General features: G+C 45.4%; 1 protein-coding gene across 3 annotated transcripts in view; it reads right to left on the bottom strand.

Annotated features, from left to right (window-relative positions):
• Positions 1-26,629, bottom strand: part of Wt1 (WT1 transcription factor) — a 42,075-nt gene extending 15,446 nt beyond the window's left edge. Inside the window, exons 1-5 of one of the 3 annotated variants that reach the window (XM_051144285.1) lie at positions 25,932-26,629; positions 23,962-24,084; positions 23,465-23,567; positions 13,658-13,735; positions 12,602-12,652 (exon numbers count right to left, since the gene is read on the bottom strand). In XM_051144285.1, coding sequence (XP_051000242.1) covers positions 12,602-12,652; positions 13,658-13,735; positions 23,465-23,567; positions 23,962-24,084; positions 25,932-25,941 — 365 coding nt within the window. In that variant the 5' untranslated portion in view covers positions 25,942-26,629. Of the gene's footprint in view, positions 1-12,601; positions 12,653-13,657; positions 13,736-23,464; positions 23,568-23,961; positions 24,085-24,956; positions 25,128-25,931 lie in introns of those variants that run through there. The other 2 variants (XM_051144283.1, XM_051144284.1) reach the window with 2 other exon arrangements.
• Positions 26,630-27,009: the final 380 nt, after the last annotated feature.

Below are 27,009 nucleotides of genomic sequence, written 5' to 3'. Positions count from 1 at the left end.
TACCACTTACTTTCCCCCCTGTGGCCAATGAGTCATCTCATTGTTTCTGTAGCCAAGATTCATCATTTGCAGGATGAGACTAATAGCCTACTTTGCAGTTTCATTTGAAGATTAAAGAGGTGAACTATTCAGAGAGCAAAAGCTAACTATCACTGAATCACCCTAACCCAGCAATATCCAGGAGGTCTGTGAGTGTTAACACTCAATGACCCACACCCATAAAAATTATTTACACCGTGCTTCATATGAGCCTGGTGATGAAGACTGATAAAATTTGTATTTTTTTTTATCTTGAATACAATCCTAGAAACAATTAAAAATGCACCTATTCCCTCAGTTCAATGACTTAGTTTCCCAGGGCTCTGCTCCATGTAAAGTGAAAATAACAGTGCCAGCCCTATATGACTGTGAGAAGCCCAAACCAGGTCAGGGAAGCATTACGCAACACTTGGATCAGCATAGACATTAAATAAATGTTCAGTGTTGCTTCCATAGTTACCACTGTCATCTCATTACAAAGTATTCTGAGGTTTAAGGAGAAGTTGAATTATATGACCAGTGTCAGAAAGGGGACAAATGGCAGAGCTGAGCTCTGAGTCCAGTACATCTCTGCTCCTTTTACAACTGGCAGGAAAATTTTTGTGGTACAATCCCATGTTCTATCATCATGACACTTGAATGACCTCCAGCTCTTTCCTCCAGGGTCTGACTCAAGTCAGGCCTGTTGATGTTTTAACAGTGTAGCCAGGGTAAGGGAGGAAGGAAAAGGGAATGTGTGTACAACAAATTGAGTTGAGCACACTGTGGCTTCTACTATTAGACTGTATTTAGCTGGGTATAAAAACAATTCCAATGCTGGGGGTAGGGGGCTGGATCGGTCAGCGAAGGGCTTGCTGCAGAAGATGAAGATCTGAGTTTAGATCCCCAGCACAGATGTAAAAAACCAAAAATTTAGATGCAGTATGGCTAAGTATATCTGCAATCCCAATCCTTAGGGAGGGAGAGACTGGAGAATCCCTGGGAGTTGCTAGCCAGCCAGCCTAGCTGAATCAGGGAATTCCTGGTTCAGTGAGAGAGCCTGTCTCGAAAGGAAAATGGGTAGTGATTGAGGAAGATGCATGATATTGGGTTCTGATTCTAAACACACACACACACACACACACACACACAAACACACACACACACACACGCACACGGGAGTGGGGGGGGAGGCTGAGGAGGTAGTGAGCAATGCTAATTAATGGAAATGCCCTGCTAACAGGTGACTGAGCAGTCCAAACTGCCCAATTCTTACGAAAAACAACCTCTTTCCTTTCCATCGAACCATACAGAGGTGATTACCAACAGAGCACACACCTGCCTTCATTCCCCCGAAGCACCATAGACTGTACAGCAGCTTTCACAGGCGTACAATATGTCCTGAGACAGTCTGCTTTCCCTACACAGCTTTAAAGTACATCAGCACACATCCAGAGAAAGCTTACAGAAAGAGGAAAGTGTCCTTCACAGAACACAAATGATAAACCCTCTTTTTTCTAAAACTGTGTACACGGAGGTCTGGCTCAGGAAAAACACAAGAGCATTCGAAGAGAAGCTTCTTTAGAAATGATTAATTCTGATATTCCACAGGCACAAGAAGATTAATAAAAAGGAACTGAGGTTTTACAGATGAAGAAAACCAGAGTTCCCCTGAAAGCCCTTACCAACAGAAGTAAAAAAAAAAAAAAAAAAAAGAGAGAGAGAGAGGGCTAGAGAAAGAAAGAAAGAAAAAGAAAGAAAGAAAGAAAAAGAGAGAAGTGCCTTTTAAAGGCAATTAGCATTTAATATGAATATTCTGAAAGAAAACATCTTGGCTTGTGATTTTTTTCCCTCCACCTCTAGCTATTGAGCAAGTGTGCAAGCCCCGACATTCCTACACCATCACCACCTCTGCCTTCTCACCTCGGCAGAGCTCATCAGGGAAGGGTGCAGACAACCTGTAGCTCTTATGCATCAGGCCATGGAATTTACCCAGAAGGCTCTCTGCACTCTCCATCCTCAACACCCAGGGTTCAACCATTGAGACATGCAAATAAGTGCCTTTCTTTTTGGTGCTGTCTATAAACTTTGCTGCAAGCCTTGAGGCCTAACACCTCCTTGTCTAGTGTGCAATTTCTGAAGGGAAAAAAGACTTAAGAAACTGTGATTCCCTTGAAGGTTAAGCCCAGAGCTGAAACTGAGCTCCCTCTGCATCACTTACCAAAATATCCTTGCCTGAAGCTAAAGAAGCCCACAGATAGCCAAGCCTCTAGATCTAATTATCTGATTGTGGAAATGCAGGACCTCAGGGTCTGATGTTGCAAGTCTGACAGAGGCAGCAGTCTCCCAAACAGCTATCAAGTACCTGGCTTGCTATCTCCCACATCAACAGAGACAAAGGCTTCAAGAGAGGACGGTCAACAAGAGTCAAACAACAGGAGCCTCCCAAGGAATACTCACGGAGAAGCAGGATGAACCACAGCCAGCTCAAACTAGAACACTTGGGGCCAAACGACCCAGGAACCAAGCCTGGAAGTCCCGGTAGTGATCAGTGAACGCTCACGGGTAGAGCATCACAGAATGAACATCCAGCTTCCTTGTAGCCAGAGGCATTTCAAAACCCACTGTCATAAATGCAGATGAGATCTAACTGGAGAAATGAAGGGCTGCCTGATCATCTGCATTCAGAGCTAGTGACAACCTGGCATCGAGGCGTCTACATCGACGTGAGCGCTACTTCATTCTGTCTGACTGTGGTCACCTGAGAGCAAGGTAGAACCAACAGTTATACAAAGCCATACAAGCACAGTCATCTCTTCATGAAATACAATTCAGTTTTTCTAGTGACCACAACACATTGATTAATATGCTGAACACACCTGTCAAAGTTCAAAGAACAACTGACAGTGGTATATCCCAATTCCAATGGTTGCATCTGTAACACAACCCCTATGCCAGAAGCTTAAGGAATATCTCAGAAGAAGGGGCAGAAATAAGAGCCAGAGGACCAAGATGTCCGCTGCAAGATACTGTCTTTCATTGTTACAGAGAAGCACTCGCACGCATGCACAGCTCTCAATTATATAATCTCATAGATGAGACCCAAAAATGACAGCAGTTAACATGGCATCATGCATGGGGGCATCTCACAAAGCCTTACCCTGAGATGAAATGCTACAGGTTGTTAATTGTTGCTGAAAAAGGAAGAATCAGAAACAAGCCTCTGATGGGTGCTCCAGCTATAAATACATATACATATGAGCAATACTAACTAAACTCAGCAGTTTGCACTTATATATGTATGTATGTAAAAATAATTAAAAGTGGCGTATGCCTTTAATCTTAGCACTCAAGAGGCAGAGACAGGTAGATCTCTGTGAGTTCAAGGCCAGCCTAGTCTACAAAGTGAGTACAGAATATCCAAGGCTACACAGAGAAATCCTGTCTTGAAAAAACAAAAAAAAAACAAAACAAAAATTAAAGAATAGGCGGCCATGAATTTGGAGAACAGTGTGTGGGAGGGCATGGGTGGATTTGGATGGGAAAGGGGAGGGGGGATGATATAAATAGAGCACACACAGACAATTCTTTTTTAAAAAAAAAGATTGTTCTGTGCTACTCATATAAAGATGAAGCTAGAGAAAAAAGTCTGATTTTACTATACAGCACAGTACATAAAGACTTAAAATCAAACAACCAAGCTAATCCAACTACACAGACAGATATACAGAGAGAGAGAGAGAGAGAGAGAGAGAGAGAGAGAAGAAATAGACAGACAGACAGAGACAGAGAGAGACTCCTATCTATTATCTAATAACTCAAAAGCAGAAAATTTCCTCAAAAATAGCCTTAGAAAAATAGCCTTATTTTAACTTGGAAAGTGTTGATTGATTTCAATTTAGAGATGAAAGAAATGTTTTTGGCTTTTTGTTGGTTTGTTTGCTTGCTTGCTTGCTTGCTTGCTTGCTTTTTAGGAAAACAATGAATTAATTAATGTGGTTGTGTGTGTGTGTGTGTGTGTGTCTGTGTGTGTGTGTGTGTGTGTGAGCGTGCGCGCATGCACAGAGGAGTGACAAGACCCAAGTGTGGAAGTCGGAAAACACACGGAAGTTGGCTTTTTCTTTTCACTATTGAGTCCTGGAGACTGAACTTGGGTCCTGGGCTTGCTAGCAAGCACTTTGACCTACTGAGCCATCTTGACAGACCATTTCATGCTTTAGAAAGACAGAAACAAAAAATTGTTTTATTGGAGTGTTTTGGCTGCATGTGCGAATATGTACTAAGAATTTGTGCACCTGGTTCGGAAGAGAGAGTTGGATCCCACGGACCTGGAGGTACAGACGGGTTTGATCCACCATTTGAGTACTGAAAACCAAACCCGTGTCCTCTGCAAGAGCCGCAAGTGCTCTTGACTATGGAGCTATCTCTAGCCCCTCATTTAATGTTTTTCTAGGTATTTCATTTTTGAAACTATAATATAATTTCATCACTTCCCCCTTCTCTTTCCTCCCACCAACCACCCCCATAGACCCCTCCTTGTTCTCTTTCAAATTCATAGCCCCTTTTTTCATTAATTGTTGTTATATGCATATATGTTTAAGTCTGTACACATATATTCCTAAATGCATAAGTACACTCTGTTCAGTCTGTATTATGTTATTTGTATCTGCTTTCAGTGCTGGCCATTTGTCACTACATAACTAATTGGCATTTTCTTCTCTTGAAAAGACTATTATTTCTCCTGCTCTCAGTGTTCATCAGGTGCCTCTAGCTCTTTGTGTAGGGTTGAGTACTTTTTTTTTTTTTTTTTTTTTTTTTTTTTGAGACAGGGTTTCTCTGTGTAGCCCTGACTGTCCTGGAAGCTGCTCTGCAGACCAGGCTGGCTTCGAACTCAGAGATCTGCCTGCCTCTTCCTCCTGAGTGCTCAGATTAAAGGTGTGCGCCACCACAGCCAGCCTTGAGTCCTATTTAACAAACCTTTCCCTAGAGACTGAGAAATCACACCCTGCCATCCATCCTTCGCTCCTACTCCATCCTGGCTTACACATCTCATGGCGTCCATCTCCCTACACTCCGTACACTCTACCATCACCAGCTCTGGCGTTTAAAACTTCTTCATTGAATAGCTCTTGTTCTGGGGCTCACAGACCTCCCCCACCCCCTTGCCCCACCCTTGGATAACAGCATCCTTTGCCTCTTCTTCTATTCACATCCTCAGCCTCACAAACCAGCAGCACTGCCTGCCCCAGTCACAGACCAACCCAGGAAGCCTTTCTCACTAAGAAGCTATGGGTGTCAGAATCCTAAGCTGTTTTTACCACAGTGGAGAGAGCCTGCCTGAGATGGCAACCAATACAGACAGGCAAGAGACAGGTGTCAACAGGACAGTATTCTAATGGCTGTCCAAATCCATGAATCTAGGCAAGCCTTTTAAAATACAATAAAAGTACAGCTGGAGAAATGGCTTAGTGGTTAAGAGAACTGTGGCTTTGTTCCCTGCACCCATGTTAGTCAGTTAATGGCTGTCTGTAACATCAGCTGTAGGGAACTCAATGCCCTCTTCTGGACTCTGCAGGCACCTGCTCCTATATGCACATATACACATAATTTAAAAATAATAAAAATAAACTTTTAAAAAATACAATAAAAATAATATACTGAATTCCCCTTTGACTTCATCAGTCACACCTGGGATTCTGCCTATGCAAAAGGGCACGATTATCTAATAGTCACGTAAGGGCAATTGGCATATGGACTCTTCACCTTTTTATCGTTTAAAAGATGCCCGTTTGACTTTCACACGAACTCTGGTGCCCCATATTTGACCACATCCCCTGGATGGAGAGGCCTGGTGACACTCAGAGGAAGGATAGCAGGCTACCAAGAAGAGACTTGATACCCTATGAGCATATACAGGGAGAGGAGGTCCCCCTCAGGAACAGTCATAGGAGAGAGGAGTAAGGGGAAAATGGGAGGGAGGGAGGAATGGGAGGCTACAAGGGATGGGATAACAATTAAGACATAATATGAATAAATTAATAAAATATATTAAAAAAATAAAAATAATAAATAAATAAAATAAAAGATGCCCGTTTATTACATCCACACTGTTATTGCTAAACCTTGACTATAACTCCTTTTTTGAAGGTTTCTTTATAGATATGGCTCATTTGTCTCCATTCGCCATGCAGCCTAGTCCTCAATCACGGTTTAATAAGAAACACAGACTAGGTGGTTCATAGCCACTTCTCCCACTTTATAATAAATCAGCCCTTACTTGCAGCAGAATCGTCACCACGTGCAATGGCACTCACACTTCTCCTAGCTGATCTCGTCATATTTCACACTCAGAACAGAGCCACAAGACACTCTGTACCCGGTGTCTGCTGGCGCTGGATGCTCAGCACAACGTTTTCAGGTGGAACTTCCCTTCCTACATGAACACACAGACACGGGAACCCCTAGTCTCACAGACTACATCATCAGACCACACAAGAAGTGTCTGTCGGGACTGTCCTCATATGTCCCTGGCCATGGCGTGCTAATCTATCAGACTCGCTATTCCATCTAACGTATGGGGTTCTTCCGTGGTCTCGATAGCGTGGCTCTACGGCCAGATGCTTCTACCGGCTTCACCTGAGGAGCAGCAGGACCCTAAACCTAAATGACAGGTGAGCCGCTCATCCCTGTGATGGAAAAGATGACTGGGGACCTTCACACCTCGGTTCTCAGAGGGACACATCCAGCTCGCTCGCTCACTCTTGCATCTGAGAAAAGCTATTCCAACTATGCAAGAACTTCCAGAAATGAACCAATGGCCCTCAGTCCTCAGTCTTGGACCAGCACAGGGTTCTGGGCACTAAACGCTTGCATTTCCAGTTGCGATGGAGACACGTGGGGGTTAAAAACTTCAAAACAAACAAACAAACAAAAAATCCCGTCTGACCCACCCTTCAAAATTACCTTGATTAGCAAAACAAACGGGCTGATGAGGTTGTCCCAGAGGCAGCATGCTCACCTGACATGCAGGAAGGACTGAGTGGGGAGATGGGTTCCATCTCCAGGACAGAAAACAAACAAACAAACAAAAACCTCAAAGAAGCAAAGGAACCCTATGTAATAATTCAAGTGAATCCCACTCTCAAAGAGATTCTGGTTGTGCTATAACACTAAAATCCTTTTTATTGGTGTTGGTGATGGCGGCTTTTTGAAACAAGGATTCTCTGTGTAGCCGTAGCTGTCCTGGACTCACTTTGTAGCCGAGGTTGACCTTGAACTCACAGAGATCTACCTGCCTCCAACTCCCTGAGTGCAGGGATTACAGGCATGCACCACCACCCCCAGTTTCGGTTTTGTGAGCTCAGAGATCTTCCTGCCTCTGCCTCTTGACTGCTGGAATCAAAGGCATGCACCACCACTTCCCAGCTAATAAAAATCTTTTACCAGAAGGGGAAAAAAAAAAGCCATCGTCAAGAATTAAAATACAAAAGAGACACTCTCTACAGTACATGTGACAAGGAAAAGGCCTTGTACACGCAAGCACTTGTGCAACTACTCCAGCTTCTACCCAGCCTCTCGGCAGAGCCGAAGGGGCTTCCCCTGGCCCCTGCATTGCTCCATCGTCCCGTCTAACATCCAGTTGTGATCATTCTCACCGGCAAACAAATATGCTATGCTTCCTGTTGCCTAGTAACTAAAACTTTTTTTTTTAAAAGAAAGCCACCCTCTCTTGACCTGCTTCCCCAAATCAGCCAGAACTCTTGCCTTTGGGTGTCTGCTCTCATTTGCGTAGAGCTGCCTGAAGAAGATGTCTTTATGGTGTGTCTTCAGTGCACTTCCTCCCATCAGCCCTTGGTCATGCTAGGCAAGCACACCGCCCCTAAACTACACTCCGGCCTGTTAATATAGACATACTGCCAGTGTTTTCTTCCTGCAGATACACACACAATAAAAGTTGCTTTTTTAAAAAAATTATCTAGGTGGTGAGATAAAGGACAATCTCTTTGTAATGTTTTAGCACTGGCTGAATTATTTTTTAATGAGAGATTTATGTTATTTTCTAATCAAGGGGAAAACCGATTTCATCTTAGATAAAGTGAGCGTCTTTGCTTTATGAAGCAATCCATCTGTGGCTTGTTTCAAAAGTGAAGAATTGGGAAGAAAGCTAAGACAAATAAGCGTGTTTGTTTTCAGTAGAGAAACACCTACTAAAATATGCAGTAGTCCCTCATTTCTGAGAAACATTTGCAAGACTTTTTAGAAGTGTACATTCTAAGTCAGTATTTTATCTCCGTAGCTGGAGATTATTATCTCGTCTTGGGCAGAGGACAGAGAGAAGGATAAGTGGTGGTGGAGGGTGTCTCAGAAAGGCTGGGAGGAGCCAGATCTGAAATACTCCTTGAGTCATAACACATCCTTCCCTCATCCCGTGTGTTCTCTCTTCCTATAGCAGTTCATTCGCCCCACCACACCCATCAAAACACTCATGGACTTCACCTCGTCTCCAAGTGCAGAAACCGCCATGATACTCATTTCCAAGTTGCCCCCCTGGTACCACTTTCCTTTCTTGTTTTGATCTAAACAAACCTGTCATTTCCCTCTCGTGTTCATGAGAGGAACAAAATTCTCACCTTAGCACATAACAGCTAGAAACATACTTTTGGACAATAAGCCTACTGTGCTCAAATTTTTTTTTAATTAGAAATAATTTTACGATAATTTTAAGGGAATATTTCCCAATAATCAACACTCTTATAGGTTTGAAACTCCAATTTTATGATGGTTTATCAATATGTATTTACTGGATTCAACAGGTAGAGTCAATCATTTCTTAAGAAGGAAAATGGCACAGGAATATATATATATATATATATGTATATATACATATATATACACACATATATATACACATACATACACACACATATATATACACACACATATATATACACACACATATATATATACACACACACATATATATACACACACATATATATATACACACATATATATAAATATACACACACAAACACACACATATATACACACACACACACAGAAAGTCTAAAGGAATGTGCATCAAGTGGTAACGATACTCCTTTGGGCTACTGGATTGGGGGGATGGTTGTCGCCTTCCCTATTATCACTGCATTTTTCTTGAATGTTCTGGTTTTCACAACTACTTAAAGAATTTTAAAAGTAAATGTGCTAACTAGTAAATGCTCAAAGAGAAAGAGACGGGAGAGTAAGAACAAGAAAGCAGAGCAAGTATTCCTCTAGTCAGAGGGAGGAGGACACTGGCCTGAATCTTGAGTCTCCAACGAACCAAGCAGTCCACTCTTCAGAAAGTACATCTATCAGACCTCAGCCAGGTCCAAGGCGAGGCAAAAACACACAAGTGTGGTTTGGGCGGTGCAACTCAGTGGCAAAGAGCACACTTAGCATGCAAGAGATAGGAGTTCTATCCCAGCAATCCAAAAGGAAGAGGATTGCTTCCACAGCATACGTGGGGCCATTTCAAAGGCTTGGGACAGAGAGTCAAAGAGTGAGCTCAGGGACGGTCTATTCACAGAGCTGCTCATGTTCCTGGAATCAGGGCTCCCCACCTTTACTTTGGCATCTGAAGCACCCGGAGCTACTTAAGAGCGGGTTGTCTGTTTTTAAGAAGTAAATCTCTGGGACAGGTATTGTGTGCGCAGGCGCCGAGGGGAGGTGCTGGCTGTGCAGGAGCTCCCAGCCGGAGCCTCAGCTATCTCTTTTGGCAGAGGTTCTCAGGGATGAGACCATGTCTAGTGGGGATTTTCTCCAGCTTTGACAGCCTTGGCCCCACCAAAATACACAGCTTTGTTTCCCCCATACATCACTCCTTGGGAGTCTCCTGGGTTTTTCCTTTCCAGCATCCACAGGTCAAATACTGTGTGTTCCCAACAGTCTGGGAACTTCTTGGAGCAGCAAAGGGACATTGGTTTTGCTCAGCACTCCTTTTGAGTTTCTATTGTGTTGGATTTCCCACTCCCCCTACCACATCCCCAGAGAGTAACTTCCTCCTTGCTCTAATAACTTGGACCACAGTCAAGGTTGATGTGTTTCTCCATTTTGCAGGCTATTTTCTTCAGAAGAGACAAAACAGAGGCCAGCAGGGTAGCTGAGGTTTGTCAGCAGCCTTAGGAAGTCAGCAGCCATTAAGAACACACAAAGAAAAATGTTTTCAAACAAAGTAGACAGAACAAGACATCAGAAATAGAAGTGTTCAAAATGGAGAATTTATGTTCAGGGGGACTCCCCAGAAATATCTTGTCCTAAGATCCCACATTTTAAAAGGAGATGACACAGTAGGTAAAAGTGCTTGCTCTGCAAGCATGAGGACCGGAGTTCAAATCCCCAGCATTCAACACAAAAACCCACACATAACACCATGTGCCTATAACCTCAATATTGGGGGCCAGAGACACACGGATCCTGAGAGTTTGCTACTTGCTGGCCATCCAACCTAATCAAAAGGGAGAGACCCTACCACAAGCCAATAATGTGGAAATGATAGAAAAAAGTGCCCAATGGCCTTTTTTTTCTTTCTCTACACTCATCTGCAGACAACACACACACACACACACACACACACACACACACACACACACATTCATTTATCTATGGGAGAGGAAAGAAAGACTCCACAAAATGCCTTCCTTCTAACTGAAACTGAGATACAGGATTCTCCCATTCAAGGTGATAAAAACAATGTGATCCCCAGGGACGCGAGGAAATTAAAAACTAGGCAAAGCAGAACTACAGCGATGGCTCCGCAGTTAAGAGCACTAACTGCTCTTCCAGAGGGCAAGGATTCAATTCCCACCACCCTTGTGCCAGCTCACAACCATCTGTAACACAAGTTCCAGGAGATCCAATGCCCTCTTTTGGCCTGTGTGGGCACTACAGGCAAAACATCCATTAAAAAATAAAATAAAATAAAATCTTAGGGGTGGGAGTGAGACAAGGTCTCTTGAGTTAGCCATGGCTGGCCTGAACTCACTGGCTGGTCTCAAGTTCAGTGATCACCTGCCTTTGCCTCCTGAGAGCTGAAATGCCAGGCCAACAAAATAAATCTTTAGAAAGATAGGTAGATAGATAGAAAGGTGATAGATAGATAGATAGATAGATAGATAGATAGATAGATAGATAGAAAAAAAGTCATCTCTTCCAGAGTAGAAAGCACAGGTTCAGTCTGAGGTACATGGTATTTTAATTTTAAGAACTAACATTTTTATGAGTGATATGTAAATGACTTTTTTCTTGAAATTATGAGTCCAACTGTCAGTGTTTCTCATCACTGAGGAAAAATTAATTCCTTTCACACAGCACTCCAAGTTAATTCAATATTCAAGAAATCCACTTTTATGTCAGAACTCTTTTTCCAAGATGAAAGTAATGAATCAGCAAAAAAATGTTTCTCCTTTTTTTGCACTTAGCGGCAATTTCCAGCCACTGCCAAGGGCTATATTTTACACAGTTGAGGCAGGCATGGTGTCCTACTTGGGAGCCCAAGCAGGAGGATCTCTATAAGTTCCTAGCCACGCTGATCTACACAGTGAGTTCCAGGCTAACCAAGGTTCCACAGTGAGACCCTGTCTCAAAAAAAAAAAAATAATGGGTTAAATAAAAAGATATCAAAATTGTCTCAATTGTGGCAGGACTCAGGATCAAATACATGCCAGGGTTCCTTGCCCGTAGTTCTTGGACTCAAACCATGAAGCCTGTATTCTGGCATGAATAGTATTTGAAAATTAAAACACACTGCATACTTCAGAATCACACTCTGGCATTTCACCTGGGGAGAATTACTGGATTCTGAATGGTGAAGGGTAGAACCCAAAAAGCAAGGAAACTTAATGGAAATGGAGAGGGGAATGCTTCAGAACTATAGAGGTCTTTGCTTTGCTTTCAGATCCACGGAGATCTGAATAGACACCTGGATAAAATAGCAGAACAACAGAAGGACAGAGGGAGAGGTCTCAGAAGACAAAAATGTGACTCCTCTGATGGCTGAAGGCGATCCTATAAGAACCAACAAAGGAAGGAAGATGAAGGCCAGTCCTGATGTTTAAGCAGAGAAAATAAAATCAAAAGACAGCCCCAAAAATGTCCCAGAGCACAGCCTACAGGGCTGGCGAAGCGAGTGCACACGTGGGGATGGATGCCTTTGCAAAATCTACCCACAGAGTCAGTAAAAAGTCAGCTCTCCCTGGAAAATGTAAATCAATGGGGGAAAGCGAGGTTAAGTTAAGCAAGGCCGAAAGACCTGCTTGACCTACAAGGAACACATTCGACGCCACAGATAGATTGCTCTGTGAGACAAGGACATGAGCAGGGTTCCAGCGGCATGGATTTTTAAAATTGCTTTGCGTGAATACTGATGAGAAAAATATCGCCAGCTCCACGTGGTCTGCAATAGGTCTACAATAAACAAGAAGGCTGATGTAAAGATAGATAGCTCTCCTCCGCCCCCAACTTCTACCCTGATTCCCCACGTAAGGCCTAACTCCTACTTTGCCCCAGATGCCGGTCAACAAAGCCATTGTCCACTCACTTGCTCTGCCCTTCTGTCCATTTCACTGAGCTGGAGCTCCCAGCAGCCATTCTAGAAGAGAAGAAAGGTAGGAGATGGGGAATATAGGGAGGAGGCATGGTTCCGGCAAGCCCCCTGGCTCCCGGAATCCAGGGAGAAGCTTTGAAACTAACAGTCTTGTCAAGAGTGCTGAAATACATGCCCAGTCCCACTGGTTGGGGTCCAAGGCACCCCCAGAAAAGCTACACAGAGTCTGAGCTTTGGAAATCAGATCTCGGCTTGGGAATCCAAGCTCTCCCGCTAACCGGATGAGGACTTGGAAAGCGATGTGACTCTGTAGGATGGTGTTAACTCATCTGTAACACGGGTGACAGTGCCTGGAGTCCAGAAGCCAAGATGCAGTGGCCTAGGAGAGCACCTGAGGTCATCTTCTCCGACTTGTTAGAAACTGCAAGTGAGCTCTTAGACTGTTGAAAACCAGCCCCGCCTGCTGTCCTTGCTTTCTTTTTTTTTTTTAGGCGCAAAGAGAAGCTCTATACATATTTGGCAGCAGCGGGGGGGGCCCACCCATGGTTGTTCAGCAGCAGGGGGCCCCCAACCCCCCCGTGGTTGTTGTACATCTATGTGAGCAAAGCCTGTCAGTACAACCTGGAGTGGACACATTTAACTTCAGACTGTTCAAATCAACATCACACCGATACAGTCCAGATTGTAGACTTTGTACATGCAGAGCATTTCTTGATAAGATAATATAATGGTTGCATCAGTGATAGCGCCAGCGGAAACCTAAATACTCAGTGAAGTTTCATGGGCACGGCGCCTTTGAAGAATTGTAAAACATTCAACAAAGAAAGGCCACACTGAGGCGTCCCAATAGTCCTTGTCCCTTGCTCCAGACAAAAACCATCCCATTTACATTTTTGAAAATTTAATGTTAAACAGACCCCTCCTAATGGGAGAGGGAGAAAAGTCTCTGAGTGCCACTGTGAGCTATGCCCCCTTCTGGGCCTAGGCCTATTGTCCCTTCAGAAGCTATAAATACTGTGAAAATGATTTCAACAGGAATAAGTTCCTTACCCCTTTAAGGTGGCTCCTAGGTTCATCTGATTCCAGGTCATGCATTCAAGCTGGGAGGTCATTTGGTATAAATTGTCACTGTGGAAAACATCACAGTTAGAAACACAGCCACATACACAAGGACAGAAAATTGAGTTTTTACTTTAGAGTATGTACCTCCGCATTTTCTAAAATGATGATGAACATGTGAATCTGAAATGCTTTTCATTTTATACCACTGATCTCTGCGCACGTGCGCATGCGCACACACACACACACACACACACACACACACACACACACACACACAGCAGAAAAGGTGAGAGTAATTTAGTTATTAAAGAAAAAAGCCTCAGTATAGTGAACTTTGGAGTTTCTAAAAAGATATTAAACCTTGGAGGGGAATGGGCAGGGGAGTAAGGCTTTGAATGGTAACACAGGCTGGATAGCTCAACATTAAAATTAAAGGCCTGAAGCTGAGAGCAAAATGACAGCAGATTAATTATTCATGAAAAGGCCATTACGTTTGTTTAATCAAAAGGATAAGTATCATGTGGATTATGAGGGTCCAAAAGGTCAGAGTGATAGGTGATGAGTGGGCTAATACCCAAGGATGTGACGAGCAAAAATACAGGGCAATACTCCCAGCACACAGGCACCGAATTATTCTGCATGTATTTTATAATCCTAGTGCAAGGCGAGTGAAGTTAAAAAAAAAAAAAACTTAAACAGCCCATGATTTACATTAATACCTCAAAGGTGAAAATATATCTCCATGTAAACCAGCCAAGAACTGTTCTTTTTCCATTGTGTTTCTCACTACTAACACATAAACCAGTGACCAGAAATCTACAATGACCAAGCCCTGAAAGGGTTAATCATGAAACCTGAGGCCCAATAGATTAATGGTTCCAGAAAATTTTCACCCTACCTTCACAGCAGAAGTGAAACCGAGATAAGACGCATCCAATACCTAATGCATGAAACCAGATCACAAATCCCGGACAATCTCCTGTCTTGTCCCAGCATTCCTTTCTGTTGCTTCATCTGGCACAAGCCATACGAGGTTTTTTTTTTGGTTTTTTTTTTTTGTTTTTTTGTTTTTTTTAATTCAGAAAAGAGTTTTCTGGGCCAACTGAACTGAGAACTTGTGGAGAGCTGACAGAAGTCACACTGCTCTGAATCAGTGAATCCTGCGTGTGCTCGCTGGCTCCCAACCTTGCCTGATAAACAACAGCAGAGTCCATCTGACTCTCTTCTAATCTCTCTGCAAATTATTTAGAACTCATTAAGGCCAGAACATAGGCTGAGGAGGGAAATCAGCTTCCAGGAGGAGATTTTTTGCATATGAAAAGTAAAATGACTTCAAACTCCAAGTATGTGTCGCTTCATTAATCAGTGTATATCTGGGCCCATCATTCATCCCTGGGTCTGACTAGTTATTATAGGGCCACAATGTCCTACATATCAACGGAAAAAAAAAAAAAAAAGGTTAGTCTCTCCTGGAGCGTCTCCATTTGCTGCAGCAGCCCGTGCTGGTCTGTGCCACTGCGTCTCACAATTCCACGAATTCTTTCTGTAAGGCTGATGTAATTAATTCCTGAAAGACCCCAACTTTTTATTAGACGAGCCAGCCTTGCAGCCTCTACCACAGCACAGTTTCTTGAACTTTCTGTGGGCTGACAGTTCATTAATAAGTGGCCTCCTCCACACCCTCTCTGCTGGTTTTTGTTCTCCTGTGCCTTTTCATCAAGCGACGCGTTTATTAGTCTTGCCATTAATCTCAGCCAGCGAGCATTGTATTCCCCAGGTAGCTCTAGATTTTTGTCACTGATTTTTAAAAAACTGTTCACCAACTAAAATCACTCAGCTGCAGCTGACAATTTTCCTGGGCCCCGTTGGGACGCGGGGTCTCTCTGGACTGATTTAATCCTTACATGAGACCCAGAACATGATCGTTTTCAAGAAAAGCTGAGAAATAAGGTGAGTGGCAGAAGCTGGTACGTAAGAATGAGTGACTCCCAAATATCTAGAGATTTTCCTAAGACTCAATGCACAGTCCCATTGATTGCTAATTGCGTCATACAAAAAGCTGTCACAAACAAATATCATTAAATGTATTTCCTTGATCCCTAGAAAGAATTTTCTCAAATACAGAACGTATAACTTATGCACATGTGTTTTCCTACAAGATAGCTAATAAAAACTCTGCATTGCACTGTCCAATATGGAAATCACTAGCCTGTGGGGTCTTTGAACACTGAAAATAGAGCCTCATTAAGATAAAGTTTGGGCTATATGGGGTCAAGTACAATGTTTTATAACAAGCTTCTTTTTCTTCTTATTTTAATGTGGTTACTAGCACATTTCAAATACACGAATGGCTCATATCATGTTTCTACTGGACGGTGGTACTTACGAGTGGCATTTGGTATGCCCTGTTCCTTTGGAAGCGTTTGGCATCTGTGCCTAGTTCTCACTGCCATCTATATAATAATCAAACTCTTGCAATAATCTCATAATACAATTTTTAAATACTACTACTAATTCTAAAAAGATATTTTCTCACTGTGATCTTTCTCTACAGAAGCCCTTAGGGGTCAATGGGATTATGTTGTGAGTCTATGTGAAAAATCAGAGCAAATTGCTGTTCGGCTCTCTGTGCCTCAGATTTCCCATCTATCAGGTGTGAAAATTAATCTTCGTCTCATTCTGTAGGGTACCATAAGGCTCAAAGAGGCTGATTCTCATAATGGCTCTCCGAGGGCAGTGTAGAGAGTATACCATCTCCTAACCTGTCGAATCTTATCTGGCACATTTGCACGTTCTGGGTATCGCTCCCAACAACTTCATGAAGTCATCCCCACCATTTGTTAGACAAGGTCTGGGAGTCAAGGGGGTACCTGGTGCTAGAACGCCTGATGACACCCTTCCTGCTCCTTTAGAGGGTCCTGGGCTTGACTCAACATCTGAGCCTGTACTATCATTTATACAATAGCAGGACAGAGAAAGGCTGGAGGTGAAAGATGACACACACAAAGGAACATCAGGACCAGTGACTCCTGGAAGCTGCAAGGAAGCAAGATGCCTCCTGTATCCCTTCCTACTCACTATGGATGGTGCATTCTCCCTGCCAGGTGACTGACCTCCCAACCAACCCTTCAGTTGTTCTGATATCTCAGCTACAGGGCTTCAAAAGAGGGAATGTAGGGAGATGGATTGGGCGAGAATGGATAGAGGAAAATCTCCAAGCTACTAGCGGACTTCCTTAACCATATCCTGCCTTCTGCTGGCTGGAGCTCCACAGTAGCTCAGGGGCTGCATGGCACAGCTTTTCCTCGAAAGCCAATGGAAGTAACGGCGACAATTACTGCTGCAGCACATAGCACAGAATGCCAACGCGAGCTAAAGACACTGAGTCACCCCTTAGGCAGATTCTGATCTCCCTGAGCAATCAGGCAACACCCACCTCTCATCATGGAAGCCTGTGGAAAGAGGCAGCAGCATCCAGGGAATACTGACCTCTGGCAAGTGAAGCATTTACTCACTGAATGGCTGTGGTCAGTCTCTGGCACTTCATCCCCAGAAGGGATTAGATAAGCAGGTGGTTTGGCTCAAGGCAGGCCCAGTGGTCACGTAGACAGTTCAGCTCCAACCATTAAGCTCTGCCTGATCGGAAGTGGATTCTGATGCTACAGGCTGCTAAAATATATTCCCAAAGTCATGATATCCTTTATATTTTAAGGAGATTTTTTTAAGTCACTTGTTTCCTATGTAAGAAATGTTTGAAGTCAGAGGCAAGGGAGAGAGGAAAGAAACTTCTATAGCTGGGATTAATGCGAGTTGGAGTAAAATAAAAGGAAGTCAGCCCTAGCAAAAAGGGGGACTTAAAAGGAAATCAGTAGTAGATCATATAGTTTGTTTTGGCCTGGATTGCAGAATTACTGTGTTCTTGACCTCTACACAAAAGAAAGGAAGGGGAGAAAAAAACTCCACTAGTATCTAGACCAGAAACTCCCTCACTCTTCAAATGCAGTGGACGTAAGCACGTTTTCATCTTTAAGTGTGTTTACTATATTCAGCTGAACAAGGCAGAAAGGATCCTCTCGGAATCCGCTAACTAACCTGTTTGGGATCACAGTTCCTTCTGCCACTCCTTCTGTGGCTGGACAAAGAGAATCTCAGCAGAGGCAAAGCTTCCCCATCAGATTAAAAGACAGTCAAACACTTCTGTTTTTTGTTTTATAAGTAGAGATACCAGGCAGTGGTGTTAGGCCTTTGAGGTAAAGGGCTTCTGCTATGTCGGCCTAGCCCTGTACCAAGGGAGAGGTCTCCGTGGCCTTGCCTCTACCCCTTAAGCAAGGTGGACGAGGAGAGACTTCCACAGCTCTTTTCCTGCACTGATTTCCCCCTCCATGGCGCCATGGAGGCTGGCTGCCCTGAACTTTCTGCCCAGCAGGTTACAGTGAATAATTATTTCATAGTCATTCTCTTGGTATTGTATTTTCTCTCAAGCTCACTGGCCAACCAAAGGAAACCCCACTAGGGATTCAATTTCTAATAATAAACACTTGGTTAGCACACACGTTACAGGAATATTTGGAACTAGATTTTTCTCCCTCCCTGGAGACGGATTCAATTCAAGCCTGTGGCTTTGATAACATGGCCCACCACCCTGGATACCACTTCAGACCTTCCACCTTCTGCCTGCTTCTGTGGGAAACAAACAGTCGTGTTGTGGTATATAAAAATATACTGTTTAATGTGCATGGTTCCACAAGTGAGGACAGGCAAAATTAATGGTGATTTTATTCTGAGTACAGCTGTCGTCTGATTTATGACTTAATTGAAGTCCAGTCCACGTGGTAAGTCATGGATATCCCTTTGACCTCCAGCCTCCAAAATTCCACAGAAACTCTATGGCTTCTAAGGTGGTTGATCCCCTGTAGGTCAGGGACTCTCCTGACCACATCAGTATTAGAGCATCATCAGCATTCCATTAGAGCATTTGAAGCATAAGTTTTTAGAATTGAAGAGATGCTACCTGCTAAAGAGCAAACATGGGGCAAAAAAAAATTCTTCTCACTTAACCCTGTACCACAGCTAAAGAAAGCCAAATAAAGCTATGGGCTAGAGCAGTGGTCCTCACCCTGTAGGTTGCAACCCCCACAAGGGTTCCATATCACATATTTACGTTACAATTCATAACAGTAGCCAAATTACAGTTGTGAGGTAGCAATTAAATAATTTTATGGTTGGGACCACCACAACATGACCTGTATTAACAGGTCGAAGAATTAGGAAGGCTGAGAACCACCAGGCTAGAGAGATGGCTCAGCCCTTAAGAGCACTGGCTGCTCTTCCAGAAAATTGGAGTTCAATTCCCATGGAGGCTAACAGCCATCTATAATTCTTGCCCTAGGCGATCTAACACTCCCTTTTAGTCACTTTATGTATGTAGTACACAGACATACAGACAAACAAAACACTATGCACATAAAACAAATAAATACAATTTTTTAAAAGAAAGACATACAAAAGCTAATAGAAAAGGCAAAAGGGTGGGTAAAAAAAACTAGAGTGAGAGGGAAAAATCACTACAAATAGGAATATGTTTCAAACACAGTGCCCAGACCTTTTCAAAGTGGCTGTGAGGCTGGCTCACCCCATGCCATAGGGAGTGGCAGCTCCCACAGCAGGAGTAGGCTAGCAAGCTGAAGAGCCAAACAGACCTGGAAACAATGCCCAGCTAGCTGCCTTTCTGGGTAGAAACTGCAATGGGTTCTGATGCATGAGGTTGGACTTCATTAATCCCCACTCTGGGAGATCATGGGGTCCACTCTTCCCTGAGACCTTGCTTCTGGGCAAGCACAAACCAGTTAAGCCCAAAAGAAGTGCTCCCAGAGCAGCCCAGACAAGAGGAGAAGAAAGATCTGTACTCTAGGTGTCTTTAGGAGGCTTCTACTGTACTGAGCGTGATCCCAGTGCTATTTGCCCAATGGTAAAGATGAAGCTGATCAGATGTGCAGCTTGTTCTTTATGTGGGTCCCCTAACAATTACACAGTGGCTGCCTCTGGCTCTGTTGCCTGACTTGTCTTGCCTTAGTGGGAGAGGATGCACTTAGTCCTACTGTGACTTGATGTGCCAGGGTGGGTTGGTACCCATGAGGGGCCTCCCTTTCTCTGAGGAGAAGGGGAGGAAAAATGGGGAAAGGGTGTAAGGGTGAGACTGGGAGGAGAGGAAGGAGGGCACTGCGATCAGGGTGTAAAGTGATTAAATAAATTAATTAATGGAAAAAGGAGTAAAAGTGCAACAACAAAAAAATGAAGCCGAAAGAGTCTGGAGATACTGATTTTGACAATACCCCCCAGGGAAAAGAGTGCCCATAACACTCTCTACAGGAGCTGTGAGTGAAGTGGACTTGCACTATGGGTGATAATAGGAATGAGGACACATGCCACCTTCCGGGAATGGCCCTCAGCCATTTGATAGTGGGGGGAGCAGAGTGCAGAGAGTAAAAGAATGGATTGGATCCTCACTATCTGAATTTGAGGTCAAAATTATGTTTCTTACCATGTCCCACTGGTGGAAAAAACCACATCTCACTTTCTTCCTTTGCAAAATGGAGGTGAAAACCCATCGCCTAATTCAGATAGTGATGTGGATTAAAGAAGTCAATACCCCTAAGGTACTTTACACAGGCACCTGACATAATTGGTCTACAAAAGCGTTTGCACTTACTCTTTTTGAGTAAACGATCATGGCATAGAAAGGGGCACAATCCAAGGAAGTGGTCCAGATTCACTCAAGTTCGTAGTACAGATGGGCTTTGGACTCTCTTTATCAAGTTATCTTAAGTTTCTAAACTTACCCCCTCATCAGTAAGCTGGACATTATAGTATCTACCTCACAGATAGTAAGATCAGTGGATGAGCTGAGCATGCTACTGCAGAGAAAAGAGAATGATGCAGGGGACAAAAGAGCTGAACCGCTGAGACTGTCTTCAAAGCAGCCGCACACCAGAGGTGTGCCATTTCCTATATCTCAAACCAGAGACAGAAACTAGATCCCGAGCCTGGGAAGACGGAGAGGGCTGTGGTGTGGGGAGCAAAGGAAGAGCAGTCTGCCTCGGGGTACCAAGTGCAGCAGCAAGCCTTTCCCAGGTGTTCTCAACTTCACAACGAAAAAGATAGCGAGCCAAGGACCACACCACTGGAATTCAGAAGTTAAACCATGTAGCAATTAAAGTTTGCTCCCATTTTCTGCACTGCTTAAACATTGCACTCATGTAAATGTTTAAACACCATCCAATTTTTTTTTTTTTAGAACTAGAAAAGAAGTGTGCAACCTCAGGTGTGTATGTGCCCACTCATCCTTCCTGTGGAAATTTTATGTGCATTTGGAAGAGGGATTGCTAATACCGTGAATCTGAGGTGAGAGGAGCATCAAAGACTCAAGAGAATGCTTTAAGGGAGTAATCTCTTTTCTTTCAAGGGTCACAATTGCTCTTGCTATGCTTCTACTTAGGAAATTTCTGTAGTAGGAGAAAATTGTGTTTTTATGAGATCAGTGTTTTTTAAAAAAAGATCAAAACAAGTTTTAGAATGTCCTAGAAAGAATAAATGGATACACACGTATTTATTTAAGGTCAGTCAACTATGACTAGTCCAAAGCTAGGCTAGAAAATGTGTTTTGTACATAAACTATGGTCTTGGTGTAGGGCAACATAGTCCAGTGGTAGTGTGAATGCTTGGCACGCAAAAGGTCCCAGAGACAAAAACTGTAACAATCAGTACAGTCTTGATTAAAAACCGTAGATTCATCCCCAAGTCAAAATCCATCACATATTCTCCCTAAGTCAAAAATCCATAATGGCAACTTCATTTGAAAAAAAAATGATTCTAAGTCATAAATTGTGATCACTTTATCCAAAACACCCTCTTGTGGCTGCTCAGCCCTTCTGACAGGCACCCTTCTCAGAGTCCCTCAATACTGGGCAGAAGCGAGGACACACACACACACACAGAGAGAGAGAGAGAGAGAGAGAGAGAGAGAGAGAGAGAGAGAGAGAGAGAGAGAGAGAGAGAGAGAGAGAGAGAGAGAGAGAGAGAGAGAGTTACACCTTGCCCATCCCCATCACCCAAGAAGGTGCTGGTGCACTCCCACACCATGCTCTTCTTCCTGACTGAGGGGACCAAGGTCTTCACACAGGGAACTATTCCAGCGGCCTCCCTTATAGCTACTAGAATAACAACAATGACACTCTAGCAATAGACAGGAAGGATGTCTGTGGCCCGCTGCCACCACCCCATAAGGGAAGAGGCTTCCAGCAGCAGTGCACACCAATTTTGTACTCATGCTGGTGCTTTGACACTACTGGGACTGTGGCCTCCGCGTAGCATGCTGCCTCGGCAGTGCCAGCCCAGGACGGCTTTCTAGCTAGGGAAGGGAGAAAAGGCAAGTGTCCATCTCTGTTCCTTGTGCATACATTTCTCTCCCTCCTGCCTGAAAAAAAGTGATGCGCTATCCAAGATCCAAATAGAAAAGGTTTCTTAGTCTGTGCCTCTCTACTCGATGGGAGAATCAGACCAGCCCTAAAGTCAATTTCATAAATGCACCTGAGATCCTAAAATTCACCCCTGCACTGCAAGCTTCAGAGTCTAGAGCATGGACGTGCCCCTCCTCCACCTGGGGGACTGGAGGTCCCCAGGCACGGCCAGTCTCCCACCCAATCTCCCAAGACAGACGGTTTTCCTTCCTTCATTACCTCACTACCTCCTTCCCTTGACGTCAACCTCCCGGAGCCGAGGGGCTGGAGGATGGGGATGGGTTTGGGGCAGTCGGTGTCAGGATCCTCTCAGTACCCGGGGAGGAGGGAGCGGTGAGGTAATGCGCACCCAATCCTCTGCAGCCAAGGCCGGCCCGCAGCACCTTCCAGCCTGTCGGGGACGGTGTGTATGCATCGCAGTTACTAAGCAACGCTATCTGAGACGCGGGATGCCGGCCAAGTTCACCCAAAGTTGAACAATAAATTTGGGGAAGAAAAGGTGCAGAGTGGAACTAGAGACCAGAGAAGGGGGAGGGAGCAGCCGGTCTTCCTTCCCCCGGGAACAAGAAGGAAGGGCTTGCTTGCTGTGTGCGCCCTTGCACACGCTTCCCTGAACACCCGCCTAGGGTCTAGCTCCAGAGAGCACACACGGCAGCCACAAACCACGTCCACAAAAGCCTGCCAAGGGCCAAAACTCTAGAGAGCAAGGGTGAGAGGAAGGATGTGGCCCACTGTATGCAGTTTTAAGTAGTTTGGCCTATGAGGCCAGTTGGCGCCGAAGGCTTTAGCTAGAAGAACGGAGTGAGAGTGAGACCTTAACCCTTGCTCCTTAATTTTTGATACTGGGGAGGTTGAAGGGCTCCCAACAAAAATCGTTAAGAAATAATATGACTGGGCATGGTGGCGCATGCCTTTAATCTCATCCCTGGGATGCCTTTAATCTCATCCCTGGGAAGACAGAGACAGGCGGATCCCTCAGTTCGAGGCCAAACTGGTCTATAGAGCAAGTACTAGGTCAGAAAACTTCTGAGTCTAAAAATCAAAGAAAAGGAACAACCCGTGAAGGCTGCAGCTCCTTTTTTTTTTTTTTTTTTTTAAATTTCCAAACATAATGGCCTTCATGTATATCAAAGCAAGAACCCTGGGCACCTGCTTTGAGTGTCTGGTTTCCTTTGCCTCCTGTTATCAGCGAAGCCCAGGCTCTGGTGTTCCCTCGCTGCCCGCTCAACTACACCTCCGGATCGCCAGGACCCAGTACTGGTGCTCCGCACCTTCTTACCTGCTGTAGGGCGTCCTCAGCAACAGGGCCTGGCTGCCTGTACAGCTGTCAGTAGGGGTGTGGCAGCCATACACCGGGGGCGGCACCGAGTATTGCTGCTCGCCTGCCAGAGAGCCAAGGGCAGCAGTGAGCGGGACTCAGGAGTGTGAGGCACAGGAAGGGGTTCTGGTGCGGGGGAGAGCGCGCGTTGACCCTCGGACTGGAGCCTGGCGCCAGCTGTGTGAGGCCGGCTCTGAGCTCAGAGAACTTCCTCACTTAGGTTAAATTGCAGTCATTCTCTGGCTTTGGTAGCCTTGCCTGGATGGCATTTTTCCATAACATACTTTAAATGAAAGAAGATTCCATCTTTCAAATAGAGTAAACAAGCTATTATTTCTAAGGTCCTTTTGGATACGCTCTACTTACTTCCCCAATTTGCTGGGGCTAGGAAATTCGGGTAGGAAGCGGATATAGATGGAGGCATTGGCCAAAGACCCGCATCTTTCCCATCCACTTACCCAGCGAGCCCTGCTGACCCATGGGGTCCTCGTGTTTGAAGGAATGGTTGGGAAATTGAGCCGCGTGGTGCGGGGGCGTGTGGCCGTAGCTGGGTGCCCCATCGAAAGTGACCGTGCTGTACCCTAAAGAAGCAGCAAAAAGAAGCAGAGTCAATTCGAGTCCTGAAAAGGCAAGGGCATTGGGGCTACTAGAACGGGATGGGGGTGGGGGAGGGGCGCGCGGAGGGTACCTGATTCCCGAATTCAAGTCAGCGGTAGAGTGCTCCCCGCCCACCCCACTCCCACCCCTAGGACTTCCAGCTCTGTGGTGGAAACCCACCCTATCGTTTTCCCAATTAAAATCCCGAGCTCTCCCCAATTCTTCTATGCCTCAGCCCTCCAATGCTGAACAGAGCCTCCAGCAAGTTAGGTGTAAAAACCCTCACCCTCCTCCAAACCGAGAAGTTGCCTTTCTCAAAAACAAACAACACCGCCGGCTCTCGCGCACGGGCCGCTTGGCCCAGAGGACTGAGTTTCCTCCGCTGACCCTGTTTTGACTCAGGGATGTAAATCAGCCGGCCGCCCCCCCCCCCCTGCCCGCACCAACTTTCATTAATTACTCGGAGCCAGTTCAACGGTCTGCGCTTTAAATGTAGAGAGTAATTACCAGGGCTTATTACCTCTCTGGGATGCACAGCCTGACACCAAGACACCCAACGCCTTTAGGAAAGCTTGTAGGGGCAGAAAGAAAGGACCCTTACAGTTGGGTTGAGTCCTTCTCCCCGCCCCACTCCTCACGCCTACCTGGAGCCTAAGAGAGCCTAATTCTGACCACTGCAGTGGTGATCATCCCTACAGGCCAGAAAAATGTTTTAACCCTTTATTGATTCTTTGTGAGTTTCACACCATGCACCTCAGTCCCACTCATATCTCTGTCCCCTCATATCTGCCCTTCACTCTTCCAATACCCCCCAAACAAAGAAAACATTTTAAAGTGTGGGGGGAACTGTCGCTACCTGTGCCTGGGCAGTAGTGCCTCAGCTCCTTGCCTCAGTTTCCCTGTTGAGAAACAGAGGCTGATGCTCTTCCCTTGATCTCAAATGGGTGAAAAGCAATGTGGAGTCTTGAAAATCTTAAACTTGCATGATATTACTAAATTTCTATAAGCACATACCCCACCTGTTTTGCCAAAGCTCAAGTTGATGCGGTAGACTTGATGGGGTGGGGCCTCCCGGTCCCTTGGGGGTAAAAAAAAAAAGCCTAGACTTGCATGATAGAACGCAAATGAGAGCTGGCCAGTCCATCAGAGCTGCCTTCCCTTCCGGGCCATCTGATCAGCCCCAAGAACTTCCTACTGCGCAGTCCCTAAATCCAAATAAATCGTAGGGGCCAAGGAAGAGCAAAGTGCCCACCCTTGCAGCAGCTGACCAACGCTCTTCAATAAGAGGTCACTTTTATTCAGTCCAGAGACAGTAGGGCCGGCCATCTCCAACTTCAAAATACAGAGGGGACACCCAAGACCCAACCAAAGCTCCGAGCTTCTGTGAGGTCATTCCCAGAGCAAATTCAGGTGAATGGGAGAAACAGGGCATGATGGGAAATACCAAGTTGTGTCCTGGGAAGACTAAGTACCCTAGAACTGTATGGTTAGTGACTGAGGAATCAGCCAGCTTTTCAACCCAGGTGATCCCAGAGTGCCTCTGTTTCTCCGATTGTGAAGTGGGGAAAGATAGTCCCCAACTTTAATAGCTCCTGGGCGCAGATCAATACGTATGGCCTTCCAGAGACTTCCTTTTGAGAGAGAAGGCCTGATCCTACTCGAGGCTTCCAGCTTACAAACAAAATATGACTCCCGACACCCACCCCCGTTTTCCTAGCAGAAACGTGAAGTTTGTGAAAGAGCACTTAAACAAACAAACAAACAAAAACCAAAAAACAAAAAAAAAGAGAGGGGGAGGTAGAAGCAATAAATAAATTTTCTCTAAACGAACCCTTCTCCATTCCTGAGCAGAGCAGCCAATGACCTTAGGCCACGCACAATCACTGGTAGCGAGAGCTGCTGGCGCCGGGATGCAGCTCACGCCGGTGACCTAAACTCTGCGTTCCCGAACTCCATCTCAAGGATGCAGGTGTCGGCAAGGCTCCCAAGCCGCCTGCTTATAGAAGAGACCCACGGGCAGCGGCAACTTCGGGGCCCCTCCCTTGGGGCTCCTGGGAGGGGCAGCAGTGAAAGCAGCGGGACCGGAGGGACAGCTCTTTTAATCAGAAGCTTATCAAACCTGGGGCTGATTAGGAACCCGCTGTACCCCGCACTGAGCTGAGCCCAGCTTGAAATGGGCGGGAGTGGGAGCCGGGGGAGAGACTGCTGACTCCGCGAAGTATCAGAGTATTCAAAGGCTTCTTGCCCAGGCCTTGGAGGGAGAGGCCCTGGGAGGCAAGGTAGCCACTTTCCCACGGTTGGTCTGGACCAGGGTGGGGAAAGCAACCTTGACTTTGGGGGAAGGAGCTCTGAGCTCTCCTCCCCTGCCTCTACTGCGGAGGAGCCCAGAACAGTCTGCCCCAGCCTGGCCCTGGGGAGTTGCTGGGGGGCGGGGAGGGGATTCCTTCAGCAAGCTAAGCCTGGAAGGTGTTCCGGAAAAGCCAGCTGCTACGGGATAGGGGGAGTCCTCCCACCCGACTGTCCTTGAGAAAACCGGAGAGGGTGCTTTTGGCCCCACCACAGTTGGTTAAGTTACCAAGCTAAGGGCAGGGCAGTGATTCCCCAGGGCCTAGGCTCACTATAGGACTGGGGGGGGGATGAAGGCGTGGGGGTCAGAAGCTGCCTCACAAGCCCTTCATTGGGTCTGGACTAAGAAAACACACACACACACACACACACACACACGCGCGCGCGCGCGCGCGCGCGCGCGCGCGCTTCTGGGTCCTGACAGACTTTGCAACCATCTAACACTCACAAGTTGTTCAGGGCCCGTTCAGCTGGGCAGAGAGCAACCACTTCAACCGTGGAGCCAACTCTGGGAGAAAACAGGAGAAAAATGTGGGTTCGGAGTCTTAGCTCTGTCACTATGT

Source organism: Acomys russatus, chromosome 4 (assembly GCF_903995435.1).
Source record: "Acomys russatus chromosome 4, mAcoRus1.1, whole genome shotgun sequence".
Lineage (NCBI taxonomy): Eukaryota > Metazoa > Chordata > Mammalia > Rodentia > Muridae > Acomys > Acomys russatus.
The sequence above is the reverse complement of the archived record's forward strand: the minus strand, read 5'-3'. Positions and strand labels throughout refer to the sequence as shown.